Genomic DNA, 23,817 nt, shown 5'->3' on the forward strand with positions numbered 1-23,817 from the left:
AAACACGAGTATATACCCGTGTGGGCACACAAGGTCACATGCACGTTTTAAAAAACAAGCTACCATGCTGTGCTTTGTTGGGTTTAAAAGGACAAGGGACCCCTCCATCATCCTCCTGCTTCTCTTTTGTATGGGCTGCAACTGCCAGATGGAGCCCGCCCTGCTGACAAGGCAGGCAAAAGGCTGTATTGTGAGTCCCAACAGGCTTAAGTATAAATGATGCACCTGCTGCTCAGGTGTCCCTGCAAACTCCCAGGCACAGACATTTAATCTTGTAGGAGACATTCAAGTTGCTCCTGAGCTAAGCAGGGACTTCTGGCTGTCTATGTTTCCAAAGCAGAGCCTGCTGTTTTCCCTCTAAACCTTTTTATGGTGATAGTCCAGGCCACAGTATACCCTAGTCCTCAAAAGTGTGAATGTTTATCTGAAATCAGTAGGAGGTGGACAAATAAATATGGTGGTTGTGTTCTTTAATCAGTACAGCCCTTGTGCCTGCATTCCCTCCTTGGATGCTGCATCCCTGACAATCACTGCGGTGTATTGTTGTAATGGCTGACATTCACAAATGTGCAGTTACATATTACGTAAAAATCACTCTGGACCATCCTCTATACTTTATTAACTTAAAACATTGTTCTAATAAATATGTACCAAGAAATGTAAGACACTCCATAAAATCTAAATAAGGACATTTACAAACTTATTGACAAAGTAAAAACAGCTTTTTTTTTAACTGAGGTACATGCAGAGTTGTTAAGGCAAATTAAGTAAATTATACTTTTATAGTAAGTCCTGCCCACCTCAGAAACTTTCCCCTTTAAAATTAAAAAAACAGAAACAAATATACAACTGATGCTATTGAGTAGCTATATTCCAGTTGCTAGAACAAGCCCAGAATGTGGAAGCCAGTAATGGTTCTGGACAGAGAGTCTGTGCTTCCCTGGTGCTCCTGCCCTCCTCAGGCAGGTTCACCTGTTGGATTGGTTTCTAGTTCTAAGGCATAGTTCTGTGCTTTGGCTTTTCCACTGGTCTTTCACAAGCTTCCTTCTCCCTAGTGGATGTAGGAAGAAGGAACCCTCCATGCTTCAAACACACTGGCAGTCGGGCCTTGCACAGACAGAGATGGCTCAGGGAGGATAAAATGCACCTCTCTGTAACTGTTAATGCAGCTCCTGATTTGCACCAGAATAAGTGAGAGCAGGATCAGACCCAAGCTGGTACCTTTGGTTAAAAACCAGCAAGATGTCAAACTTTGACAGTCCTGATCCTCCAAGTTTTCCTGACAGGAAGGTAACCAAGAGTGAACCCATTGAGCACCAAACTCAACTGGGGCAGGTGCTGATGGTTCTCTGTCATTACCCCATGTAAACACTGTTATATCCATGTTTCCCTGCCAGCTGATCCAAGCTACTGAAAACTTGAAGGGGTTCATCATGACCATGGGAGAAATATTTTCCAGCTTGCAGATATTTGGTAGCTTATCCATCTTTGGAGTATTAGGCTTTATATGAAAAAGACTTATATTTCAGTGTTATTTCAGAGACAACAAGGTGAAGAGAGAGAAACCCCAGCCTTTACTTCCCTCTTTCACAGTCATTCAGGTTGAGCCGTCAAGACATGGCTCTGTCCTCTTCTTTCTGCCTTGAGCTCCTTTTCATAAAGGTAATGCCAGGTCTGTGTTCAAGACAGGGCTTGGGTCCAGCAGGGAAGCCGAGGGAGTCTGTTCTCATAGTGTTGTAGGCGCTTTCTGTGCTGTAGTCTGGACTCATTTCAGGCCATGCTGTGTCTCCCGGTGTCTCCGTAAATCCACCTTTCGCTGGAAGCCTTTGCCACACAGATCACAGCCAAAGGGCTTGAAGCCTGTGTGCTTCCGACTGTGGGTGATGAGGTTGGAGCTCTGACTAAAGGCTTTTCCACACACCTGGCACTTGTGAGGCTTCTCACCTGCAAGCAGGAGGTGGGAAAGAGAGGCTGTGAAAGAGGCAACACGCTGCTTACATGGGACTACAGCAGATATACACTTGTACTTCAAGTTTATCAAATAGATTTTTGTGTGATTACCTAAGAAGTCATTCTTACAAAAAAACATGCAGTTGGGAGCCCCAGAGAGAGCATAAGCTGAGCCTCCACTGCAGCTGAGCAGGCCTGGGCTTGGGTGCACCTCCATCAGCCCAGTACAGCACTGGGAGAAGCACAGAGTGCTCTCAGGACACCACACCTTGTGAATGTATTTGTCTGCATGACTCTGTGCAATTTTAACTGGCTTTAGAAAGTGTCCTAGAAACATGAGGAGCTCCTGGAAAAGTGATGAATGCCTGACATCGATTACTGTACCATCAGCATGAGGGCAGGTGGAATAGGTAGACAGAGGTTGTTAAAACAAACCCAGTGATCTGGGGTCTGTCCCCAAGGGAGGTATGGGGACCATTAAGTAAATCCTGAAGGGCAGGGTTCATCCAGACATCTGTTCCCTCTGTTCCCCACACTGCAATGCTAGCAGTCAGAGTCCTGAAGTTCTCCTGCAGGCAAATAATGTAAATGGGAATAAATGCAGCCTCTGGAACTTCTGTGGAGGAGTCAGTGGCAAAACTCCATGGGAGCAGGACCTTTATATATTTTATATAAGTATCAGGTGTATTTTCATGCTGTTTACTATCAAATAACAAGTAAAAGGGAACCCAACCACAATACCAAGCCGGATTTTCAGAGTGGCTTTGCACCTGCAGAGCCCACTGGTTTCAGCTGGGAACAACAAACTCTTTGGGTGTTTGAAGATCAGATTCTTAGAATCAAAAAAATAATGCAAAATGTGCTGAAGGCTCATTTCACAAATATATGGTGCATATGAAAGGAATCCCTCATTCAGTTAAGGACCTGCTTTTATAATAGCAATTTAAAAGCCCAGGCACAGTTTCTGATCCCACAAGAAAATAGTCTGACTGATTCAGAATTTGTCTGAAATTCTACTTAATCAAACCTCATTTGAAAATATTACTATGGAAATACTTTTTATTCTACTTCGTAAATAGTTCATTTTCATCCAGCAACCTACAGTGAAAAATCTTTGTAAGTAACATTTATTATTCACTGGTTCTCACCTAGAAAAGTCACAGCCAAGCAGTGCTACATATAGTGCCATTTCTCTACATATTTGCCCTTTTTAGGCTTCACCCTTTATATCTGCTAGTGGCTACTGTCAAGAAAAAGGATTTTGGTCATCTGAACCGTAGGTCTGGCTGGTACAACTGATACTTCATATCTACAGATTCTTCCATATCTTACACATTCATTTCCTTCTACTTCAAGTGAACGGTGCAGGTCTGAAAGGCAAGATATTCTTTTAATGATTTCTGATAAACCTGCCTTCTCACTGAATGATACTTTTGAAACAATTTCCTTTGGTGATTCACCTGCACTTTATATTAGTTTCCACGTTCATTAGTAACAGTGAAACTTGAGAACTCTGCACCTCTCCTTCCATTCTGTATCAAACTGCAGCCATTTCTCAGAAAGTCCAGGTGGAAGTGCAGACAATCTCTGAACAAATATTTAGACTAAGACCTAGGCCCTCCAGTTTAGTGTTTGATCTAGAGGAGGAGACTCCTGTTGTTCCTACTGTAAATTGGTAGATCCTGCAAAAAGCAATGCTGTAATCAAATTCACCTGTCATTTTCCCGGGACCTCAGCTGTAAATCAAGGCCACACGAATATAATACTCTACAAATCATCTTACACAAAAGCCCTTTGAATAAACATTGGTGGATCCTATTAAGAGAACACTGATTGGATTGCGAGGATTTTTGTAGGTTATTTTGCAGCTGCTATTCATTAAACCACCTTCAGAACACCCTCCTTTGCCCAAGTACAGCTCAGATAGCATGAGCAGCAGTGAGAAGCATAGGGAGGTGTGTGTGCTGTCCCAGCTGAGGAGGAAGGGATTGCTGCAGAGAAACCTCTTCAGAGACCTGCCCTCGTGCTGGGGCTGACACCAGCAGCTGCAGGGCTGACCTGTGTGGATGAAGGTGTGTTTCTTCATATCAGATTTCTGGTGGAACCGCTTCCCACAGTACTGGCACGGATAGGGTCGGGTGTCTGAGTGGATGAGCAGGTGAGTGGACAGAGTAGAAGATCTCTTAAAGCTCTTGCCACAAATCTTACAATCAAAGCTGCGTTCCTGCAGAGAGAAGAGCCCAGACACACACATTACATCACACCAGAGACTCCATCAGCAACAAACTGCCCAGCAGCACAGGAGTGTTGCCCCTCACCCCCACTTCTGCCTTAGCAAGAACTTGCACTTCTCCAGAGAGCTGGACTGGCCTACACAGATGATAACACTGGCTTGATAGCACCACATGATAAAAAAGATAATGAATCCTCTCATAGTGCTGTGCATTACTAAAATTTAATTGAACAGCTCTTCCTGCTGGCAGGAATGGTCAGGTGGGAGCAACCCTGATGGACTGGGCAGAGTCTGCCAACACCCTTTATCAGAGGCCTGAGACACAATCAGTCCACTGGGAAGCCCAACAGCTGCAGCACTGTTCAGAGGCCACTTCTCCACTGTACACAGGAAAGTGGGTGCCAAGGGCTGCTTGGGTCTCTTGGGAAATCCCTGTGGTAGACTGAGTTCTGGCATGGTAACAACTAACTGCTTTTTTTAGTTCCGTTAAAATCCAAGTGGAAGGTATGTAGAGCACCTGGGACAAACAGCTTTTCAGCTTAGTTCTTTTACATATAAAACCAAAAGCATCACTGTCTCTCACCTCTCCCTCACACACTCTCCTCCAACAGTTTCTTATACCATATATTATCTCTTCTTTCCATCCTTTAACTTCCATTGCACCTTCCTCTTCCTTCTATGCTTTCACACAATCACCTTCTTTATTTGGCTTTATTGCATTCTCCCCAAAATGCTGTCCCTTTCATGGACACATTATTCAGTGCTGCCACTGTTTGATGGATAATGAGATTATATCCTTTCATTGTGTGCTCTGCTGGTTGCACACTCACGAAATTATAAATTAAAGAGCAAAAAAACATTGCTGTAACTCTATCCTCCAAAAGTCAATCTGAAGAAGGAAGATTTGCCAGGTCAAGTGGGTGGGGAAGGGGAATTATGGCATACTATCAGCAGGTGGAAAATGTTACAAGTCCTCCTACCAAAATTAACCACCATATTCTTTTGGTGGGTGACTCAGTTGTCAAGACGGGTGAAGTCAGTGCTCTGTACCTGAATGGTCGTTCAGATGTTCCCTGCACTGACAAAAATGACTACAAACAAGGGAAGAGTCACTTCTTTGTGGGAGGGAGGAGAAAGAATGAGGAGTGCTGCATCAGAGGAAAGCACACTGAGCTGCTTTAGCTGTTAAAAAATAGCCAGCATCTGCATTACAATTTCCAGCTCTGAGAGTGAACATTTATTATTTTCTGTTACTTCTGGAGTGCCAGAAGTGCCCATTGCTTAATACAGACACATGCCAGGTGTGAAGAATGGAAACAAAGCCTGGCTCTTTAATTACGTGATTAGCTCCCTTGCACACTGACTGGCCACCCTTTCCTCTGATTGTCACCATATTCTTCACCTACAGCTGCCCACTGCAGCCCCCCCGTTCTCCTCCCCTCCTCAGTTGAGGTCCCCCCTCCTTGCCCTGTGTTTGCCTTCCTGGCTCCCCCAGGCAGCAGAATAGAGCAGCTGGCCCCGGCCCCCGCCGTCCATGCTGGCGGCCTGCCCGCTCTCACCTGCGAGTGCACGGCCTTGTGCTGCTCCAGGCTGACTGCATGGCCGAAGGTCTTGCCACACATGTCGCAGGCGAAGGGCCTCGTGCCGCTGTGTGAGCGGCGCACATGCACCTCAAGGCCGTGCGGGGTGGAGAAGACCTGAGGAAGGACGGTACACGGTGTCAAGTTTGCCAGGGAGAAGGGCCTGGGGGAGAGTTACATCCAGTGTGAGAGAAGGGATCCCTACCTTGCTGCACTTGACACACTTGTAAGAGCCAGTGCTGATGAGCAGTGGGCGGCACAAGAGGTCAGACTCCACTTTGATGCCACCTGGCCCCTTCTCCTGTTGCAGCCCAGGCTGCGTTTCGGCATAGAGTCCAGGAGGTGCTGCTGGTGGCTGCTCAAAGAGCCCTGGACCCGGGGAGCTGAAGTCACCATACAGTCCCAGGGAAGAGCTACACTCGGCGCCGTAGAGGGCGGGCTCGGAGCCTCGGTCGCAGAAGAGCCCCAGGGCTGAGGTCCGCTCCAGCGCCGGGCAGGGCCGGTAGCTTTGCACAAGGTGCCTGAGCTCGGAGCCACCCAGGCTGTTCCACATGTATGGTTTGAAGGGCACCGAGAAAGGGGGTGCTTCGTCTAGGGATGGACACACAGATCTCTCCGAGGCTGTGGAAACACAAGGGCATGGGAATTGGAGTGCTTCATGATACAGACACTATAATGAGGCAGAACAGTGTCAGCACTCAGGCTTATGTCCAGAGCCAGACCCCTGTACTGCACTATGAGGCTGCCCTTCCATCTCAGTGGGAGGACATTTTATATTGCACATTAGGGTCTGAGTGTCCAATGTCCCAGCGAAATTATTTAAAGCCAACACCAGTTTTGTCTACCTCCATCTCTGGCTACCTGGGTGTGTACACACTGATCTGACTAGCAAGACTCTAAACAGCTCAGTCTGCAACTTCCTATCGTTTTATCTGCAGCTTCTTGGAAATATGTATCTACCATGTCCCAGGGGGGACATCGAAGCTGACAGTCCACATGTTTAAGCTTTGATGGAGATCACCCCCGTCACCCCCCATATATATATATATATATATATATGTGTGTGTGTGTGTGTGTGTGCAAATATAACCTTACAGAGGTGCCAGACAGAGAAAATGTGCTGAGATTTATCTGGTCAACAAAATGAAAAAATCTTGTTGCACAATTTAATGCCCAAATCTAATCTCTCAAATTCATGCCACAACTGACCATAACTATACTACAGCATAACTTAAATAAGTAACACCTTCTGAGGTTCTTGCTTGTTGTGCTTCACTTTTTCAGGAAAAAAAAAAATTACTCCTCATCTGAAAGAAAATCATGGTTGTTTGAGATTGCTCTGAGGTTCTCCATATAAAGAAATTGAGTCCACCTGGAACACAGGGCTTTGTAAAATCATTGGGATGGCCCACATTAAAACCTGAAGACACAAACCCATTTTCCTAGCAGTTGAAATCAAAGCAAATTTCCACCAGGGCAAGCTCAAATGGATTCAGCAGGCTCTAAGGCCTTCAGCAGTGGCATCTCACCAACGCAGTGGCCACAAGAATCACACTTGGGGGCCCACAGCACAGACTGATACATTGGCAGGAGCACAGCCTTTGAGAGGAGTGTGTAAAAGCACAACTGCTCAAAGAGCCTCACATGGAGAAAAGCACAACTGGGCATGGAACATAAGGCACCAGATCCCAACTGTGTCTGCCAGAGATGCTGATTAATGCCCAAGGTGCACTGCTCTGACTGCTCATCACAACAGGCAGCAGCACTGGGAGAGTCAAATCTCCACTGGACAACAGTTTTAGTGAGCCAAGGAAGAGATGAATCAATTAACTACTGAAATGCTGATGCCTGTATAGAGATACTGGCATCCCTTATAACCTGGGCTTCCAGAGTAACATCTCTTAACCAGAACTTGTCCACTCACAATGGATCTCTTATTTATGTCACCTCCCATGCCTTTTGCCTTTGGCAAACCAATATAAATGGGATGTACTAGGGAAAGAAGGCACGATATGTTAGGCTATCTATTTGGATAGGCAAGTGATCACTGAGGAGTTACAGAAGCCAGTAAGAAACAAGGTTTAAATTGAGCTTTGAATGACTTGACTTTTTCCTATCTTTGACATAATCTCAGATGTTAACAGTCTCATATTCTTCCATTGAAAGAAATTATCAGTCTTTTGGCTGGAAATATATGCACACATACCAGCTGGGACATTTGAAGAGAGTGATGAAATCAAATTAGCTGACATGGTGTTCAGCATGATTTTTCCTGTTCTGCACTGACTGCAAAGTTGTGGTCAGCATCTCATCATCTATCTTGTGTCTTTGCAACCGGTTTCAGTGTTGCCATCTCTCACGATTTTATCGCAAAATTTAAACCTATCTTAAAGTCCCAGCTCTTAAAATGGCATGATTTCATCAGGCCCTCAGCTTTGCTTTTGTTTGTTCTTGTTATAACTATTTTTCCTTTGAAAGTCAACTTCTAGCTTGAACTGTAAAAGCATGAAAATATAAACCCCCAATATTTCAACACTAGAACTGAATGCCCATAAGGTATTACTTACAATCTTGATTTCTGAGCCAGTTCATTGAGTGAGAGGGAAGGCTGACCTGATTTTTGAGCCCTTGGAATTGGCAATACAGTATACAGTGAACACTGCACCACAGATCAGTTTGCTATGTTCCTTCCATCACCTCACGTGTTTTGGAGCCCTCTCAAGCACAAATGCAGGGAAGTTCCTCACATTATACTCAAGCTGTCCAAACCCAGAGGCAAAGCAACCTCCAAACCCTGCTGTGCCACACTGCAGGGCATTGCTATGTGCCTCTTCTCCACAGCATATAGGGGAGAGCAGAGACAGAGAAATATTCCCCCCCATTTTCCTAGAAATTCTGTGCAGCCGTTATAGAAACTACTTCTGGGAGAAAAAAATCTATGCTTGTTTTTGAAAGCAAGACAAATTCAATCTTAAATGGGTGGGAACAGATTGATATGCACAGCAAAGAAAATCCAAGTGTCCTCTTACACAAAACAGCATACTTTCTGCACAACTCCATTATACCCAGGAAAAGTCTCTCTCCTTCTGCAGCATGAACAGACTCATCAGGAGATACACACACTGCTGCACTGAGCTCCCATGCACCTTCTGCATATGCACATGCTTGTGATTACAGACACATGTAGAAAGTGAGGTTAAATAACAAAGTGATTTGCTCTGATGGAGTTAACAGGTATTATGTTGTATGACCTCCTACCTCAGCAGCACAGCACTCAAAGACAGAAGTGAAATAAATACAGCTTTCACTGCATATTAAGTGCAACCTGCACCTATGTTCACTTCTAGAGATAAGGGCATGATAGTGCCTGGCAAAGCACAAAAATTCTGTCCCATCCAGACATAATTGTGGGAATACAGTCTCTCACCACTGCATCTTGCAGAAGTGACCTAGACACAAATTCCAGCTTCACACTGAATCTGACAAAGCAGCAGGAACGCAGAGGAGCTGCAGGAGGCAAGTTGTAGGGGAAAGCCCAGCTATCTAATCCTGTTGCCACTGCCTTCATCATTAATATAACAGCACCTCTTTCAATGCACTGAGATTCATTTAATAAAGCTCTTACAGTACTTGGAGTCCCATACCTTCCCGGACCTCCTGTGAATGGAGCCCCAGGACTGCCCACCCCACCCTGAAAAATCTTGATCTGAGGACATCATCCTCATTTTGTAAAGTTATCTTTCCTGAACAGCCTGGTGGTTGGCTGGAAGCTGATGAATCCCACAGTGAGGGAAGAAATAACAGGGAAAGAGGAAAACGCAGAGCAGACCTGGTAAAATACCTGCTCTATTTTACATCTGTCTTTCTGACACCCCGTGAAAATGGTCTGTTCTCTGTGCAGAGATTGTAGTTATTTGGGAGCGGAGGAGCAGGAAAATTCATTAGAACAAAAATTACACACATTGCTACAGTTTGTGCAGAAATATTACCAGAAGAGTAATGCAGCAATGCTGCATTTGGTCTGGTGTGTCATTTGCACAGACTGAAAGTGTCCTGTGGCTGATGCTAGACAGCATTTTGAATGTCCCCTCAAAGGAGCTTAGGATTCTTGAAAGAAGATGAGGCTTTAAAAATGCAAATCCACATCATTACAATTAGCCATTCATATGCAAGGACACTGTAAAGACGAGGTGGGAAATGGTGGCAAACCGCGGCTAAAGATTTGTTTGCTGTCAATCGGTAAAGCTGACACAATTTTTCCTTCATCAAGACAAAAATTGTCTTTTTTTTCCAGCTGTCTCTTTTTAATCGAGGCAATAAAAAGTGGTTTTATATATATTTTTTTTTCCTAAAATGACACCATTGTGTTTTTAAACGAGATAAGTATTTATGCCAGGCTGGGGACAGCATCTCCCACTGCTCCAACCACATCAAAGATAGGACAAGGGAGCTAGAGACAGGAGCTGCAGCCATAAGTGTGAGTTTCCTGTATTTGGGGTGTTTAAATCTGACCGTCGTTGGTTTTTTCTTCTCTGTTTTTTAGAAATGTGTTTTTAGAAAAGAAAAATAAACAAACATTTTAAAAAATAGCAAAAGAGAGGGGGACGGGGAAAGGAAGAGCCAGATCTTTTTTATAGGCAAGAAGTAACCTGAAAGGGCGTTAGGAAAAATGTCTAGCAGGTTGTACAAAACAAAATCAGCGCTGTTTAATACAGGTATATAGATTGCCTGTACTGTCTTGAAAGACTTAAAAACTCCGTGTAAGCACGACCCTGTAGGAGAGTGCTGGGACCTTTTAAACATAACCCGACTTGCCTCTAACATTTAATCACAAACAAAAAAATCAACACCCGATGTCATGACAACTTTCCTACAGCCTGTCACCCGCTGCTCCCTCAGCAGCACGATGTGGGCTGGAAAATCAACCCGAAAGAGGTAACCCGAAAACAAGCGGAAGGAACAGATTCTGGCAAATCTGGGGAAAACATAATAATTTTTAAAAGGGACAGGCAAATCTGTCCCTTCTGCTCGTTTGTGGTGGTGGCGCCTAGCCATGAGATGCACGCTCCGCTGCCCCACGGCACGGGCACAGACGTGCAGCCGGACAATCTCTGGGCGCTGCTCGCCCCGCTCCTACCTGGCGAGACGGAGGGCGAGGGAGGTCTCCAGAAATCCTCGAACTCGGACACTCTGTCACAGACACTGCCCTCGCAGCTGGGCGCTGACTCGGAGGTGCCATCGGCAGCCTCGGTAAGGTGGGATTCCGGGGAAAAGCGACCCTGGGAAGGCTCCGGATCGGGCAGGGCGGTGCGGCACAGCTCCGTGTCCTCGGGGATCTTGCTGTCTGCAGGGCAAAGGAGAAGAGGGAACTCCTCAGTGTGGGCCTGTGGTGGGAGCTAGCCACGGTTTGATGCCCGACCCTCTCCAAGCCCGCATCAGCCTCTCCGGCGTCCCGCAGGGGCTGCAGAGCGGCCGCCCGGAGCCACGAGCCCCGGGGTGATGTCGGGCGGGTGGGCAGTCTCCGAGCGAGGCTGCGACCGAGGGACTCCTACCTGCACAGATCTGGGCCAGCACCGTCTCCAGCCGCAGGCTGTAGTCCTCGTCGGCGGAGCGAGGCTGGTGGTAGCTGTGCGCTTTCTTGCTCTTCACTAGGAAGGACCTCGGCATGGTGGGCTGCTGTCACGGCCGGCTCGGCCGCACTCCCTCTCTAAGCGCAGGGCCCGGCGGCGGCGGCCAGCGTCACCCCCGAATCTCCTGCGGGGCGGCGGCGGGGAGGCGACCTGCGGGAAGGCGCCGCGCCCGCCGGTGAGGGCCGGGGGCGCCGGCCAGGAGGGGCCGCTCGCCAGGGGCGGTGCGCCAGGTGGCGGCGCGCAGGTGGCTCCGGCCACCGCCCCCGGCCCCGCTCGCCTCGCCCCCTCTTCCAGGAGCGCAGACACCTCAGCCTCCAACCGCCCCCAGCCAACGCCTTGTACCTCCCTCCCTCCCACCGTGGTCTTGGGGCCGCCCCGGCCACGCTCCGACGGCCGCTGCCGGATTGCGGCGAACAGGCAGTAGCAGCAGCTGGGCACCGTTCTTCCGACGAGCGGGGGCCGAGGGAGCTGGGGGGCGCGGTCCGGTGTTATCTCGTCTCTCCAAGTGGGCGCACCGCGCCTCCGTGCTTGCCCCCGCGCCGGCAGCCACGGCAGAAGCGGCGCCAACACAACCCCCATGCGAAACAGCTTATCCCGTCCCACCAGCCCGGACGGGCTGGCCGGCCCGGGGTTGGAACCGGGACGGGAGGGGGAGTTGTTGCAAACCCCACGGCCTAAACCTGGCGCCTGAGAGGCTGTTGCTGTCGGAGGGACTGATTCACCCATCGCGCGCGAACCACGATAACACGAAAACGAACAAAACGGAATCTGTCCCGCAGCCCGCAGCTGTCGGCGCCGCGCCACCTTGCAGCTGCGGGCATCGAAAGCCAGGGCGGGGAAAGGAGACGAGGTGGAAAACCTCCTGCGGGAGTCGGGAAGGACCAAGTTAAACAAAACTACCCCGACTCCTCGGGGGAAGGCCGAAGAAGTTAATTCGAACCTATCCAGCACCGGGCCGCCTCTGCCCTTACACTTGACTTTGCAAATAGCGAGTTTAATCCACGTTCTTTTGGGGGATTGGGTGACTTCGTAGGGTTGCAAACGGGGAAGAGAGGGAAGAGGCCCAGCCCGTCAGCTGGGGCCCAGGAACTGCCCCGCAGGTGGCGGCACTGACTGCACCACAAAGCTCCGGCCCGTCCGTGCCCGACAGGGGCAGGGCTGCTCAGCGCTGCTGGGGAGGCGCCGCCCCTCGGCACGCAGCCGGGTGGGAGCTTTGCTGCGCAGACCCACCTGTGTCTGCGTTCATCCTTGAGCAGGGGCTACCAGCCACCGGGCCCGCACGGAGGGGGCAGAGAAATCAAAGCGGCCCGATAACGCATTGCCCACCCGCGCCCCGACATCAACGGCCGCCGCAGCCGTTGGGGGCTCCGGGCGCCTCTGCTGCCGCGTGTTTCCCTCCAAAAGGCACACTGCGGGGGCGCCGCCGGCTTCCCAAGGCCGGAGCTGGCCAGGCAGGTGCCGGGCCCGTGGGAAGGCGAGTCCTGAAACCCACCTGGCCGCCTTTCGCCTCGGCTCCCGCTGGCCGCGCCTGCCCGGCGGCCGTCGCTGCGGGGGCGCAGGGCTGGCTCCGGGCCCCGTGGCTGAGGCGGGGCCGGAGCGGCGCGGGGTCCCAGCCGAGAGCAGAGGGGTCGCTGCCGCTCCGGCCCGCCCGCCGACAGCTGCCCACGCGAGGCGACAGAAGCGAGACGCTTACCCATTTGGAGGGCCGAAGGAAGCTGGGCTGCAGACGGGGTATGCGCGGTAGCCTGCTAGTTTGTGTGACTTTAAATTTAGCCTCCCTTTAAGGAGCAATGGTGCTTGAGTTGGCTTTTTTTTTTTTAAGTTTTCTGTCTCTCTCAACTCCTTCAGAGCTCGGCCCCCTAAACCACAAATTCCACTTCCTGAGCGTTAGTTAGGAGCTTCTGAAAAAAAAAAAAAAAAGTTACAAAAAGCGCCAAAGCCTCACAAATCAGTAGTGTTCCCCGCCTCTATTTCTCTCTCAGTTTTCCTTAAATGAAAACGTCTTACCGTATTCCACCTCACAGGGCTTGCTGAAGTGACATCGAAGTGTCATTCTGGAATCGGGCGTTTCGTTTCTCTCGGGGTTCTGCTCTAGAAATTACACACATCTATCTGAACTATTCTTGGATCCCCTTCGACTTCCGCAACGAGAACAAGTCACAGATTCAAAACACAGATTGACTCTGGCGGGCAGAGGGCAGGGGCTGGGGCAGCCGGCGCTCGCCCTGCCGAGCCCGCGCCGCATCCGCTGCCGCTGGCCCGGCGCTGCGGGATCTCCTCCCGCCACCATCGGGCCGCGCGTGGCGTTGTAATCGGGGCTAAGGCCGGGCCCTCCGCGACGGAGACCTCTCCTAGACTAGAAATAACTTGTTGTGGAAAACTCTTCTGGGATAAATACGCCCAACGGCGCTGAAAATACCTTAAGACCCAAGCCTAGAGGTTTGCTCATTTCCCTTCGGATTTAGGTAATGGTTAAATATGGAAGGGGTAGGCGAGAGGTGCCGTCCCCCCGTCCCGTCCCACCCCCTCCGGCTCCTGTTGCTTGACAGCGATTCAAACACTAAGGCGAAAGGGGAGCGGAGCCAGGCGAGTGGGGAGAGATTGCCCTGCTTGTCTGCGTGCCGCTGCTCAGGTGCACACGGGAGGATCCGTGCGGTACCGGGATTCGCGTCAGGCAGCATCCTGATGTGGGGACCCCTGCATTGCACAATGTGGTAGCCTGCTCCCATCTGCAAAAAGAAAAAGTTTCGCCTTGTTTTATGCACACACACGACCCCAAAATACAGTTTTCCGGGTCTGATCTCGGATTCCTAATGCAGCCAGGAAGTCAGGCTCGGGTCCTCTGTATCTTTCTTGAGGTGGTTCTGGGCGTCGCTCTCAGATATGTCAGGCCACCAGCACCTCGTTTTGGTGACTGTAAGGTCGCCTAAAGTGCGACCCTGCAGTGAGCGAATCGAGGTTTAACACCATTTCCCGTTCAGAAACGGCTGAGACTAAAGTCGGACATGACAGAAGCAAACTTCAGCCTCTCTCACGCTCAGGAGTATGCTGGCTTTGAGACCAGATGCTTTTTTTTCACCATCAGCCCAAAACATTTACAGAAAGTTAGCCCCTTGGTGCCTGTGAGCCCCCATGGTTCATAGGACTAGCCTGACTCCCCAAAATCTAACTAAGCAAGCGAACACCGCTTCGAGTAAAACTGTCCAACAACTGAGTGATGTTTTACTGTGACACAAAAGGAAGCTGAAGAACACAGCTGACACCTTCATTTTTGCCGGTGCTGGGTACAGCAGTTTTACTTACGGCATCTGTGTAACGCAATCGCCTTGCTGCACCTTAGGTTGATTACTTCGAAAATCATTCACGCCTGCGGCTTCAAGAATCAATGCTGGAATCACCTAACAGCTAGGCGTGATTTCGTGTATGCGTCTTCCTTCATTCGTTGTTACTTTTTGCAAAACATTCTTTCTCGTTTGCGTCTGAAATGGGATGATAAATTCATGCCCTTTCGTTTACCTTTCTACACACCGCTTTGACTGTATAGTGAAAGCACCAGAACACATTAAATTACTAGTAACGCTCATAAATAATTGTAACCTCGTTACAAGAAAATACACATTCGTCTTTATACGTCTAAATTCAAAATGTACACAGGCTGCTGGGGGCTGTGAGGTGTAGTGATCTCCGTTCGGAGGGTGCTCGCAGCCCTTCGGGAAGCGGGATGTGCTGCCGGCCCCGAGTGCCTCGGCTCGGAGCTGTCCTGCGGAGGGAACCTGCTGAGCCCTCGGTGCTCAGCCCACCTGCAGACGCCCCTTTCTCACCTACTGCTTCCTAATCAGGTTAAACCCCTTCAGCAGAAAGAAATAAATCAAACTAGTGAACAAAGCAAATGCTAAATCCGGCATATAATCTCTCGTGTGAGGGTGGGTGCTGCACGGGCACCGGGAACGGATCCCCGGCTCATTTGGTGTCAGCTTTCTCAAACGATTAGAGGAGAAATGGTATGAAACCGGCTGTGTTTCGTGTTTTGCAAAACTAGTTCGTGCCTGAAGTACATCCTCTGCCTTCCCCGGTCTCGGCTGGACGGGCGATTTGTTTCACGCCGCCGGTGAGAACGGGGAAGCGGGACGCGGGCGGGCGCTGCCCCCCGAGGGGTGCCGAGGATGACCCGAGGCTGCGAGCGAAGTCTTGTCTTTAGCTCTGTCACCGGAAGGTGCGCGGGCAGCAGCCTTGGCCGGGACATGCCGGGCTGCGGGTCACGGCACGGGCCGGCGTTAGCGGGGCCCGTAGGGCTGGCACAGCCCGCCGTGCCCGCAGTGCCCGCAGTGCCCGCCGTGCCCCCGGCAGCGCCGGCGTTAGCGGGGCCGGGCGCGGGGCCGCCTCGTGCGCGCGGGCTGCTGCGTCACGTGCCCGCGGGCGGTGGCACGAGGCCGGCGAGGCGAGAGGCCGCGCGCGCGCTCGGCCCTGAGGGGAGCCCTCAGCGCGGCCTGCCCCAGGCATCGTCCCGGGCTGCCCCAGGCATCGTCCCGGGGCTCTTCCCGCCCGAGAGGAGCTGCCACCTGCAGTACCAGCACGCCGAACAGAGGTGAAGGGGTTCAGCTTTTATTTGGGTTACAGTGTGACCTGCGTGCCGCAGCTCAGTAACCACTGAGATGGCCTTGCGTGTGCAGTGCCGAGCTGTGTGACAGTGCCAAGTGTTCTGTCGTCCAGCGTGGAAAAGCCGTAAGCCAAGCCCAGAGCTGGCACAGCGATGTAATTAATGGGAAATGTAGGGCTGTGTTGTAACGAAGTTGCTCTAATGCTTCTCTCAAAGGGAGTGTGATATTCAAAGTTAAAAACTTGGTAAGATGCAGTTTAATGCAATGGCACATGATCGTTACACCGCAGTGACAAGAGTGGGGAAAAAATAAATAAAAGGAGGTGTTTAAAGTAGGGTGGGATTATGTTATAGTCGTGTTTAAGATCGAAGAGCTAGTCAGTGTAATTCACTGCACGTTTACAGTAGCTGCCCGGTGTCAGAATTAGAGCTAAAACACCAGATAAGGCACCAAAGGTGACAAGCTAGAGGTGAGTTCTTCGGGCTCAGGAGTGATGAGACACTGGCAACAGAAAGGAGGACTTGAAGGACAGGGTTTGACAGGTTAGCTGCTTGGTACAGAGGGGAGGAGAAGCAGTTTCCTGTGGGGGGCAATCAGGACTGGGAGAAGGCAGCAAAAGGGATGATACTGTGGGGAATTTATACCCACTTTAAAGCGATAAAACTTGGGATCACAGTTATGCAGAACAGTTCCACTATGAAAAGCTGCTAGAACTTGTAGAACTGTGCCTTCTGTTGGGAACTGTGTCTTTACTTTTTTTAAACTTTTTAAAAATTACTTTTAACATGCTGCTTATTGTTTATTTTTTCTCCCAGCATCTTGTCACTACCTTCTCTGTGGTCCTCCTTGTGGCACAAATGCATGCTGTAAATATGTCAGAAATTAATCAGTGATTTTGATTGCAGTTTTTTGATTGCTGGGGAAACCAAAATAACTTCTGCTGCTCCCAGATCAGATTAGAAAATGATCCCTGTGAGCACAAACTGCAGAGGGAAAGTGACAGTGGTGTTGAAGGCTGTGATGAAAAGAGGGATCCCAACTTTGGGAAGGAGTGGACTCAGAATGTACCTCCATTAGAAAGAGAAAAAAGTTGAATCAATTGTTATAGAACATAGACAATGCAAAATGTTCTCATAGGAATTCTAGTTCTCATAGTGAGGCACGAGAAATTTCAGTCACTTGTGCAGTACTATGCAATTCAAAGAGTATGCCACATTGCCTCTGTTTTTCACAATTGGGAAATAAGGTATTAGTTCCTGGAAAAGAGAGCATTAAGCTGTTGTATCTTAGTGTCCAGGAATGAGTAAGCATGCATACATTAGCATGTTTACTCTGAAGCTGAAACTTCATGCTATATGGAGGTTATATTGAAAGTCAATTTATTGTGTATTTTCCATCATTCAGAATTTCTGGTTCTGTTGCCTACTGTGTAAATGCATTTTACTGATTTTTCTTATGTCTTGGACTAGTTTGTAAACAACAACAACAAAAAACCCAAACCAAAACCAACAACCTCCCTCCCCCCCCCAAAAAAACCCCAACAAAACCAAAAAAACTCCATCCCCAGGTAAAACCCTCAGAGGGATATATACTGATACAGGATACATACTGATATGTATGGATATATACAGGATATATACTGATAAGAGTATTTCATAGAACAAAAGTGTACTTCATTGAATCTAGAAATCCATTAATTATCCATAGCTTTCATCTTCCTTCTTAATACCCCAGTAAAACACACAGTTCCATGTTGCACTTCCACAAAAGGCTTCAGTACTGATCAAGTTCAATAGCAGGATGTACAAAGTGTTTCGATGAATTTATGCAAACTCCAATGTGAATGCTTCTTTTAATCCTTTTTGCAGCAATGTAGTTTAGTTAATAAAGAAATTGCACGTACAGTTGAAAATTGAATTTAGTGGAAGATAGTACTTTGTGGATGTGTATATGGATGATGTCTGCTTTTTGTTAAGAAACAAAACAACAAAAAACCTGACCGAAGTCAACAAATAGTTGTTGAACTGTAAATGCAATACACATTCCTTAACTCCACAAATGTACTTTCTCCCAACTAGCCACATTACAGATTTTTCATAAATGTTACATGAAATGAAAGGACTTAGAAGAAGTCTAATGATAAATGCTATCAGTACCTAAAATATTCACTCCTGTAGCATGGAGAAATAAGAAAATGTAAATGTTGAGGATTTGCTGATTAGCAAAGACACTTGATTATCGGATTGGGGAAATCAGAGCCATTTTCACTACCAAACATAAAATGTAATTTGCACAAAACTTCCACATACAGCAGGGCATTCCTCTTCTCTATTCCACCTGTTTTCTCAGCTGTAGCACTTGCATATTCAGGAATCTGAATTTTCATTTACATGCTTTTTTACCTTATGCTTCTGGTATTCATATTGAGCTTTCTGGATGCAAGAGCAAATCTAAGCAAACAGCAATGTTTGTTAGAAGGTCACAAAAGAAAGACCATGGTGTGTATCATAATTAGTATGTTTTATTTATTGACACATTATTATATATATTGTCTATTATGTTAATGATTTGTCGTTATTCTGATGTATATTCAAATTGTAATATACATAGGCAAAGAGATCAGTGACATTTATTTGCCAGAAGAGTTGGAGAAAAAGCAGAATGATTCTGAAGAGCCTATCCTGGGCTGTCTTTCTGGATAGTCAGTGTATAACCCAGTCTGAAACTGCAGTATGTTCAGTGATTCACTTTTATCTGCTAGAAGAGATGTAGTCATTTGGATAAGGACTTTTGCATATTTTTATTTATGCTGTTATTCAGTATCAGTATTTATTCTATTTGTATACTTTAAAACCACAAAAGTTCAGGAAACAACCCTTGCCATCTAATCTCATTTGCTATCACTTGAACAGTAAGGCAGTTATTGCAAAATCATAACACTTCACTATTCAAACAGACAGAGTTTTTATGGCCCTCCAACTGAATTTTATGCCTGCCACTTATTACAGAACATTACCTTTAAGAGAGGCTTGCAGCTGGTATTGATGACAGGCAAGGAGACATTTGTCACCTATCCTCTTGGGCAGCAATGCTCCAGGTGCAAACATAAGTTAGCAGATGCTCATTGGAAGGGAAGAAGACAACTGTTACTCATTTGTCTACTGAAGTGCTCCTGATCTGGTTTTGCATACATGACATTTTCAACAGGAATAAGAATCACTCAGCTAATCCAACTCAGAAGTGGCGATTTCCACAGGCTGTACTTGGAACTGCACATTCACTGGTAGATGTGGGGAAATTGGGCAGAAATACTGAACCAAGTTAGGAGCTGCAGAAATCGGTAATTTGGAATTTGTCGCCTACATGCTTAAACATTAAATTAGATTGCACCTGGGCAGGTAATACTGTTGAGATGCCCATAATGTGCAGTTTCTGTATGGTCTTCTCTATCATTCTTTGAGTGTCTGTTATTTCCTAGTCGTGCTGTTTTTTTCTGAAAACACGTTCAAAACAAAGGGAAAGGAAATCCCTACTGGGACTAGCAGATGCATTCAGCAGAACACTTCCACACTTCTTGCAATTTTAAACAACTACACTGCTTCTCGTGGGTAGCAAACCAGTTAACATACCCACTGCCTGTCAGCACCAAACTTCTGCATTGCCACTTTTTATTTAACAGAACAGTTGCAAACATTGCTAAAAGAAGTCTTAAGGCTTGCCTAATTACATAAGATGGCAATAACAGATATTCTTGTCAATATTCTTGACTGCAAGTGCACGGTGCACGTAAATGTTGATATGACAACAGTAGAATATCTTGTTCTGTTCAAGAAGCTAAGGCTGTTTGACTGGATCTCAGTTTTCAGGAGGCTGGAAGCAGAATGCTCAGCTCAGCTCTTACTGCTTTGCTCAATCACAGCTATCTGGTGATGGCACCAATAGCTCATTTCCTAGATAGCTCCGTAATACAAACTGCAAGAGGACTGAACAGTATTTCCACTGCCCTGACCATGTCTTCATTGAAACTAAAACATGAATAATTCTTCACCTTATGTGAACCTAGCTAGAGCCTGCAAGCAACTGTGTGGCAACTAAAGGGACTAAACAGTAAATGCTGCAACCTTGTTAAATCATGAAAAATTTATTTTCATTACATATACATGAAGGTAAAAGATTTCATCAATAGTGTTTTGAACAAGCATTTCTGACATGAGCCTGTTAGTGTAGCTAGGCTGAAACTTAATGCAAAGTTAGTGTTTTGCCTTTATTTAGTAATTCACTTTTAGTGTGTATATACAGAATTCATTTTCCTGTTAGAATACCAGAGACAGTAATATCGCAACATTTACATTCCTCATATAAAATGGAGTAATGTACAGTTTCAGCTTGGTGTAGATACATAAATATGTACAAAATAAACATTATTGTAATTAACATATTCAGACCAGTTATTATTTAGCAACATCAAAAGCAGATGCACATAAGTTTAAGTGAAAATGGTGAAAAACACCTTTATGACATTAGTGACCATTATTTGCATATATGAAGTAGTACAGATAAAGGCATGTCTTTCAAGCCTTCTGTGGGTATCCAATAACTTCAGTAAAAAAACCAAAACTAACTGAGAAGCGTAAGATAATTATATATATATGTGTCATGATCAGATGGTTTACTAGAGTCCATCTTGATCACAAAAGGATAACAACGTAAAACATACACATTTGTTCAGAGCATAAAATATTGCACAAAAGCAATTTCTTTTGAGGAAAATAATTCCTGTGTTTGTGAACAGCAAAATGCTTCTTACACATTAAAGAAATATTTGCAGTTTCTAAACCAAAGAACATTCAGTAATACTGTCAAAACTGTCATCCATCAACTTCCTCCCAGCCTATTTTATGGCAATGGTATGTCATTAGCAAGATTTGGCAAAGAGAGAAGGCAGAGAGACAGTACATGTATATATTTATCACAGGCCAGACCAAATCCAATAGATACCTAAACCAACTGCTGGATGGTTTCAGTTCCCTCACAATTTCAGCCTTAAAGTAATATGGAAGTCTTCAGTGCTAGTCACAGTGATAATCACACAGTAGTAGAGTAGGATTCCATTCTTCTCTGCTTAGAAACGATCTTGCCCGAATTCCCAGTCTGAAGGGCACTTTCCTCTGTGTCACTGTCACTGCTGTCTACAAGTGTGTGATCCAAAGACATCTGACCAGTCCTCCTGGGAAGATGAAAGTTCACCCCACTCTCCTGTATGGAGTTAGTTATAAAATCTTCATCAGAAGAATGAAATGATTCGTCATCTCCTGTGAAATGGTTGACAATGTGAATCCCATCAAAAGTGGGTTGGTCTGAGAAGTTTCTCTGGCCTTTTAGGCATTTGATCTGTTAGAAAAAGTGGAAGTTGACAATTAATTAGAGCTCAAGAGTCCAGCAATAAAAAACCCCAAACAACAACAACAACAACAACAAAAACAAACCAAAACAACAAGTGTATTTTCCAGAAATGCCTCATTGAACTCTTACTGGATAAAATGAAAGATGTGAAAGTAGTACATTTGATGATCACTTCAAGTGATTACAGTTTTAAGGCTTAATAATGAAGGTACTTAAAATCAGTCATGAGAGATTCCTCTTTTACTGCATCTTTAATATCCCCACAAGGATGGTTTCTATTTTCTAGAGTGGCCTATTTGTTTTGACAGCACTTTTAATTAACATTTTACTTTTACAGCTCCATTCTTTCTCGTATTGTCTGATTTCTTACTTGAGAAAGCCCCCCCTTCAAAGAACAGGGTCCCAAGTGAATATTGCCAGCTTCTCACAGTCACAGAAAAAAATCCTGAGAATATGTTTAGTTTGGTCTACATTGTAACATTAAGTGTCTTCATTATCTAATTCAGATCCAATGAGATTTCAGATCAAGTAGTAGGAGAGAAACATCTCTGTACAGCACAATGAGATTGTAGTTGCAATTCTAAGAGAACATCAAACAAGACAAAAATTGTCTGACCATAGACAGACAACTTTTTAATTCAATGTGCTGAAGTGATACACAATTTCAACCATGCACTCAAGCTACTTGAAACTAAAACCCAAAGCAGTAAATTCTGGCAAGTCCTCTACTAATTTAATGAAAAACAACTGCAACTCATGAAGACATTCTGGAGCTTGGTTGCTTTTATGGCGTTTTGGTTTGTTTGATCTAGAATTTCATTTTTGTTAGCTTTTAGTAGCAAATTTCTCAGGGTCAGTTTGACAGTCTAAGAGTATTAAGATAAAAAATCCTGAGCATGCAGATAAACATTAAAAATGGAATATAGAACCTTCCTAATGTCACTCTAAAAGCTTAAAAAGGAAGACGCACCAAGTACTACTTTGGAAGCGACTTTTTACAGTAAGAAATCTGGAGAATAGAAGGAATAATATGCTGAAGATTTTCTTTACCAAAATCTGTTTGGTGTTTCAGAGATCTGAAGCAATATTCACTTTGGTAAATAAGAAGTGCTTGTATGTCCTCGGTACTGACACCAATATGAGATTTTTACCTGTCCCTTTGGGGAAGAAGGAATCTCTGTACTTACCATGGGCTTGTGCAGAAGATGAGAATAAAAAAGGATTTGAAAAAAGATCACAAGAGTCATAATCATGCTAGAAGCCATTAAATTCCATGTTAGCATGTAAAAACTCCAGCTTTTGATATAATAGCAAAAAAATCCATTAGGAATATGGATACATGATGTAGACCTAAACCTGTATTGTTACTGTGCATACTAACATTAGTTTTTTGCATTTTCTTCACATACACAAAGGCTGCTGTTGTTTCATAAGGACTTTGTATAAAGACAGGCAAAACAGAACTGCACACTTGTACAGCATAACCCAGAATGCAAGCAAAATCAGCTTATACCAAAAATAAATGTATCTGGAATGGATAATTTTTACTAGCTTATCTACCTAGATGCAGAAAGCCTAGTATAGACACTCTTGTGTTATTTAGAAATATTATTCCTGAAAATACCCTGCAATATGATCAGATTAGCTACCACATGAATTTTCCAAAACAGCTATCAATTTTAGTCACTATGAAAATAAAACACAGAAACCCAACAATTCTCTCCACCCTCACCACAGGGGAAAAAAAATGCTGTACAAGTGGCTACAAACTTCATATTAGAGTAAGAAATTATATGCTTCTAGGTCTGTACAGTTAAGCCATTGGTTCACCTGAAATTATAAAGCTGATACTCAATGTTAGTTGTTTTGAACACTGAGAAAGCCAAGCCAATGACCTCAAATGTTTTCGTGAAGACTTAAACATGATACCTTTAGATGAAGTTATTTAGGTAACATGACAAAATCATGGTTTCACGCTTTTAGGCAGCAACCTTTCCAAATTGGAGTCTGTGGAAAATGCTGTTGGTGAAAATAATCATGAATAGACACAGTCTTTGCCAGTTCCTAGGGAGTCTCAGAAAACACTGTGTTATCTTTGTGCATCCTTTCATAAGAATAACAAATCTCTGACTTTCCAGAAACACTTCTGATCTGCAGCTTTACACTTGCCTACCTTTTTTTTCTTAAGTACTCCTCACATGCAAGGCAAACAGACTGCTGTGAAGAAACATGAACATACTGCAGAGAATACACACTACACATCTGTCAATGGTCACAGAACTCCAGAACTTCTGTCTGCTTCAGAAAGGGCCCCCTCAGCCACAACACTGTGGCACAGACCTTGTTTGTATTGTGGGGATTAACAGGTGGAGAGCAACACTGCTGCACAGGACAATGGGACCCTGACACACAGGGGCTAAGCT

At 46.0% G+C, this 23,817-nt stretch overlaps 2 protein-coding genes across 7 annotated transcripts in view; both read right to left on the reverse strand.

Annotated features, from left to right (window-relative positions):
- Positions 1-602: 602 nt before the first annotated feature.
- On the reverse strand, positions 603-11,703 carry GFI1 (growth factor independent 1 transcriptional repressor). Its single transcript, XM_063406814.1, has 6 exons — positions 11,316-11,703; positions 10,901-11,107; positions 5,969-6,384; positions 5,743-5,880; positions 4,009-4,174; positions 603-1,944 (listed from the first exon to the last, which is right to left on the reverse strand). Exons 1-6 carry the CDS (start codon positions 11,428-11,430, stop codon positions 1,766-1,768), a joined length of 1,221 nt encoding a protein of 406 aa, XP_063262884.1. The 5' UTR covers positions 11,431-11,703; the 3' UTR covers positions 603-1,765.
- Positions 11,704-20,113: 8,410 nt separating this feature from the next.
- Positions 20,114-23,817, reverse strand: part of EVI5 (ecotropic viral integration site 5) — a 71,669-nt gene continuing 67,965 nt past the window's right edge. For all 6 annotated transcript variants that reach the window (XM_063407503.1, XM_063407506.1, XM_063407505.1 and 3 more), the window contains one exon: positions 20,114-21,382. In XM_063407503.1, the coding sequence (XP_063263573.1) occupies positions 21,077-21,382 (306 nt within the window). In that variant the 3' untranslated portion in view covers positions 20,114-21,076. The remainder of the gene's footprint in view (positions 21,383-23,817) is intronic.

Source organism: Prinia subflava, chromosome 10 (assembly GCF_021018805.1).
Source record: "Prinia subflava isolate CZ2003 ecotype Zambia chromosome 10, Cam_Psub_1.2, whole genome shotgun sequence".
Taxonomy (NCBI): domain Eukaryota; kingdom Metazoa; phylum Chordata; class Aves; order Passeriformes; family Cisticolidae; genus Prinia; species Prinia subflava.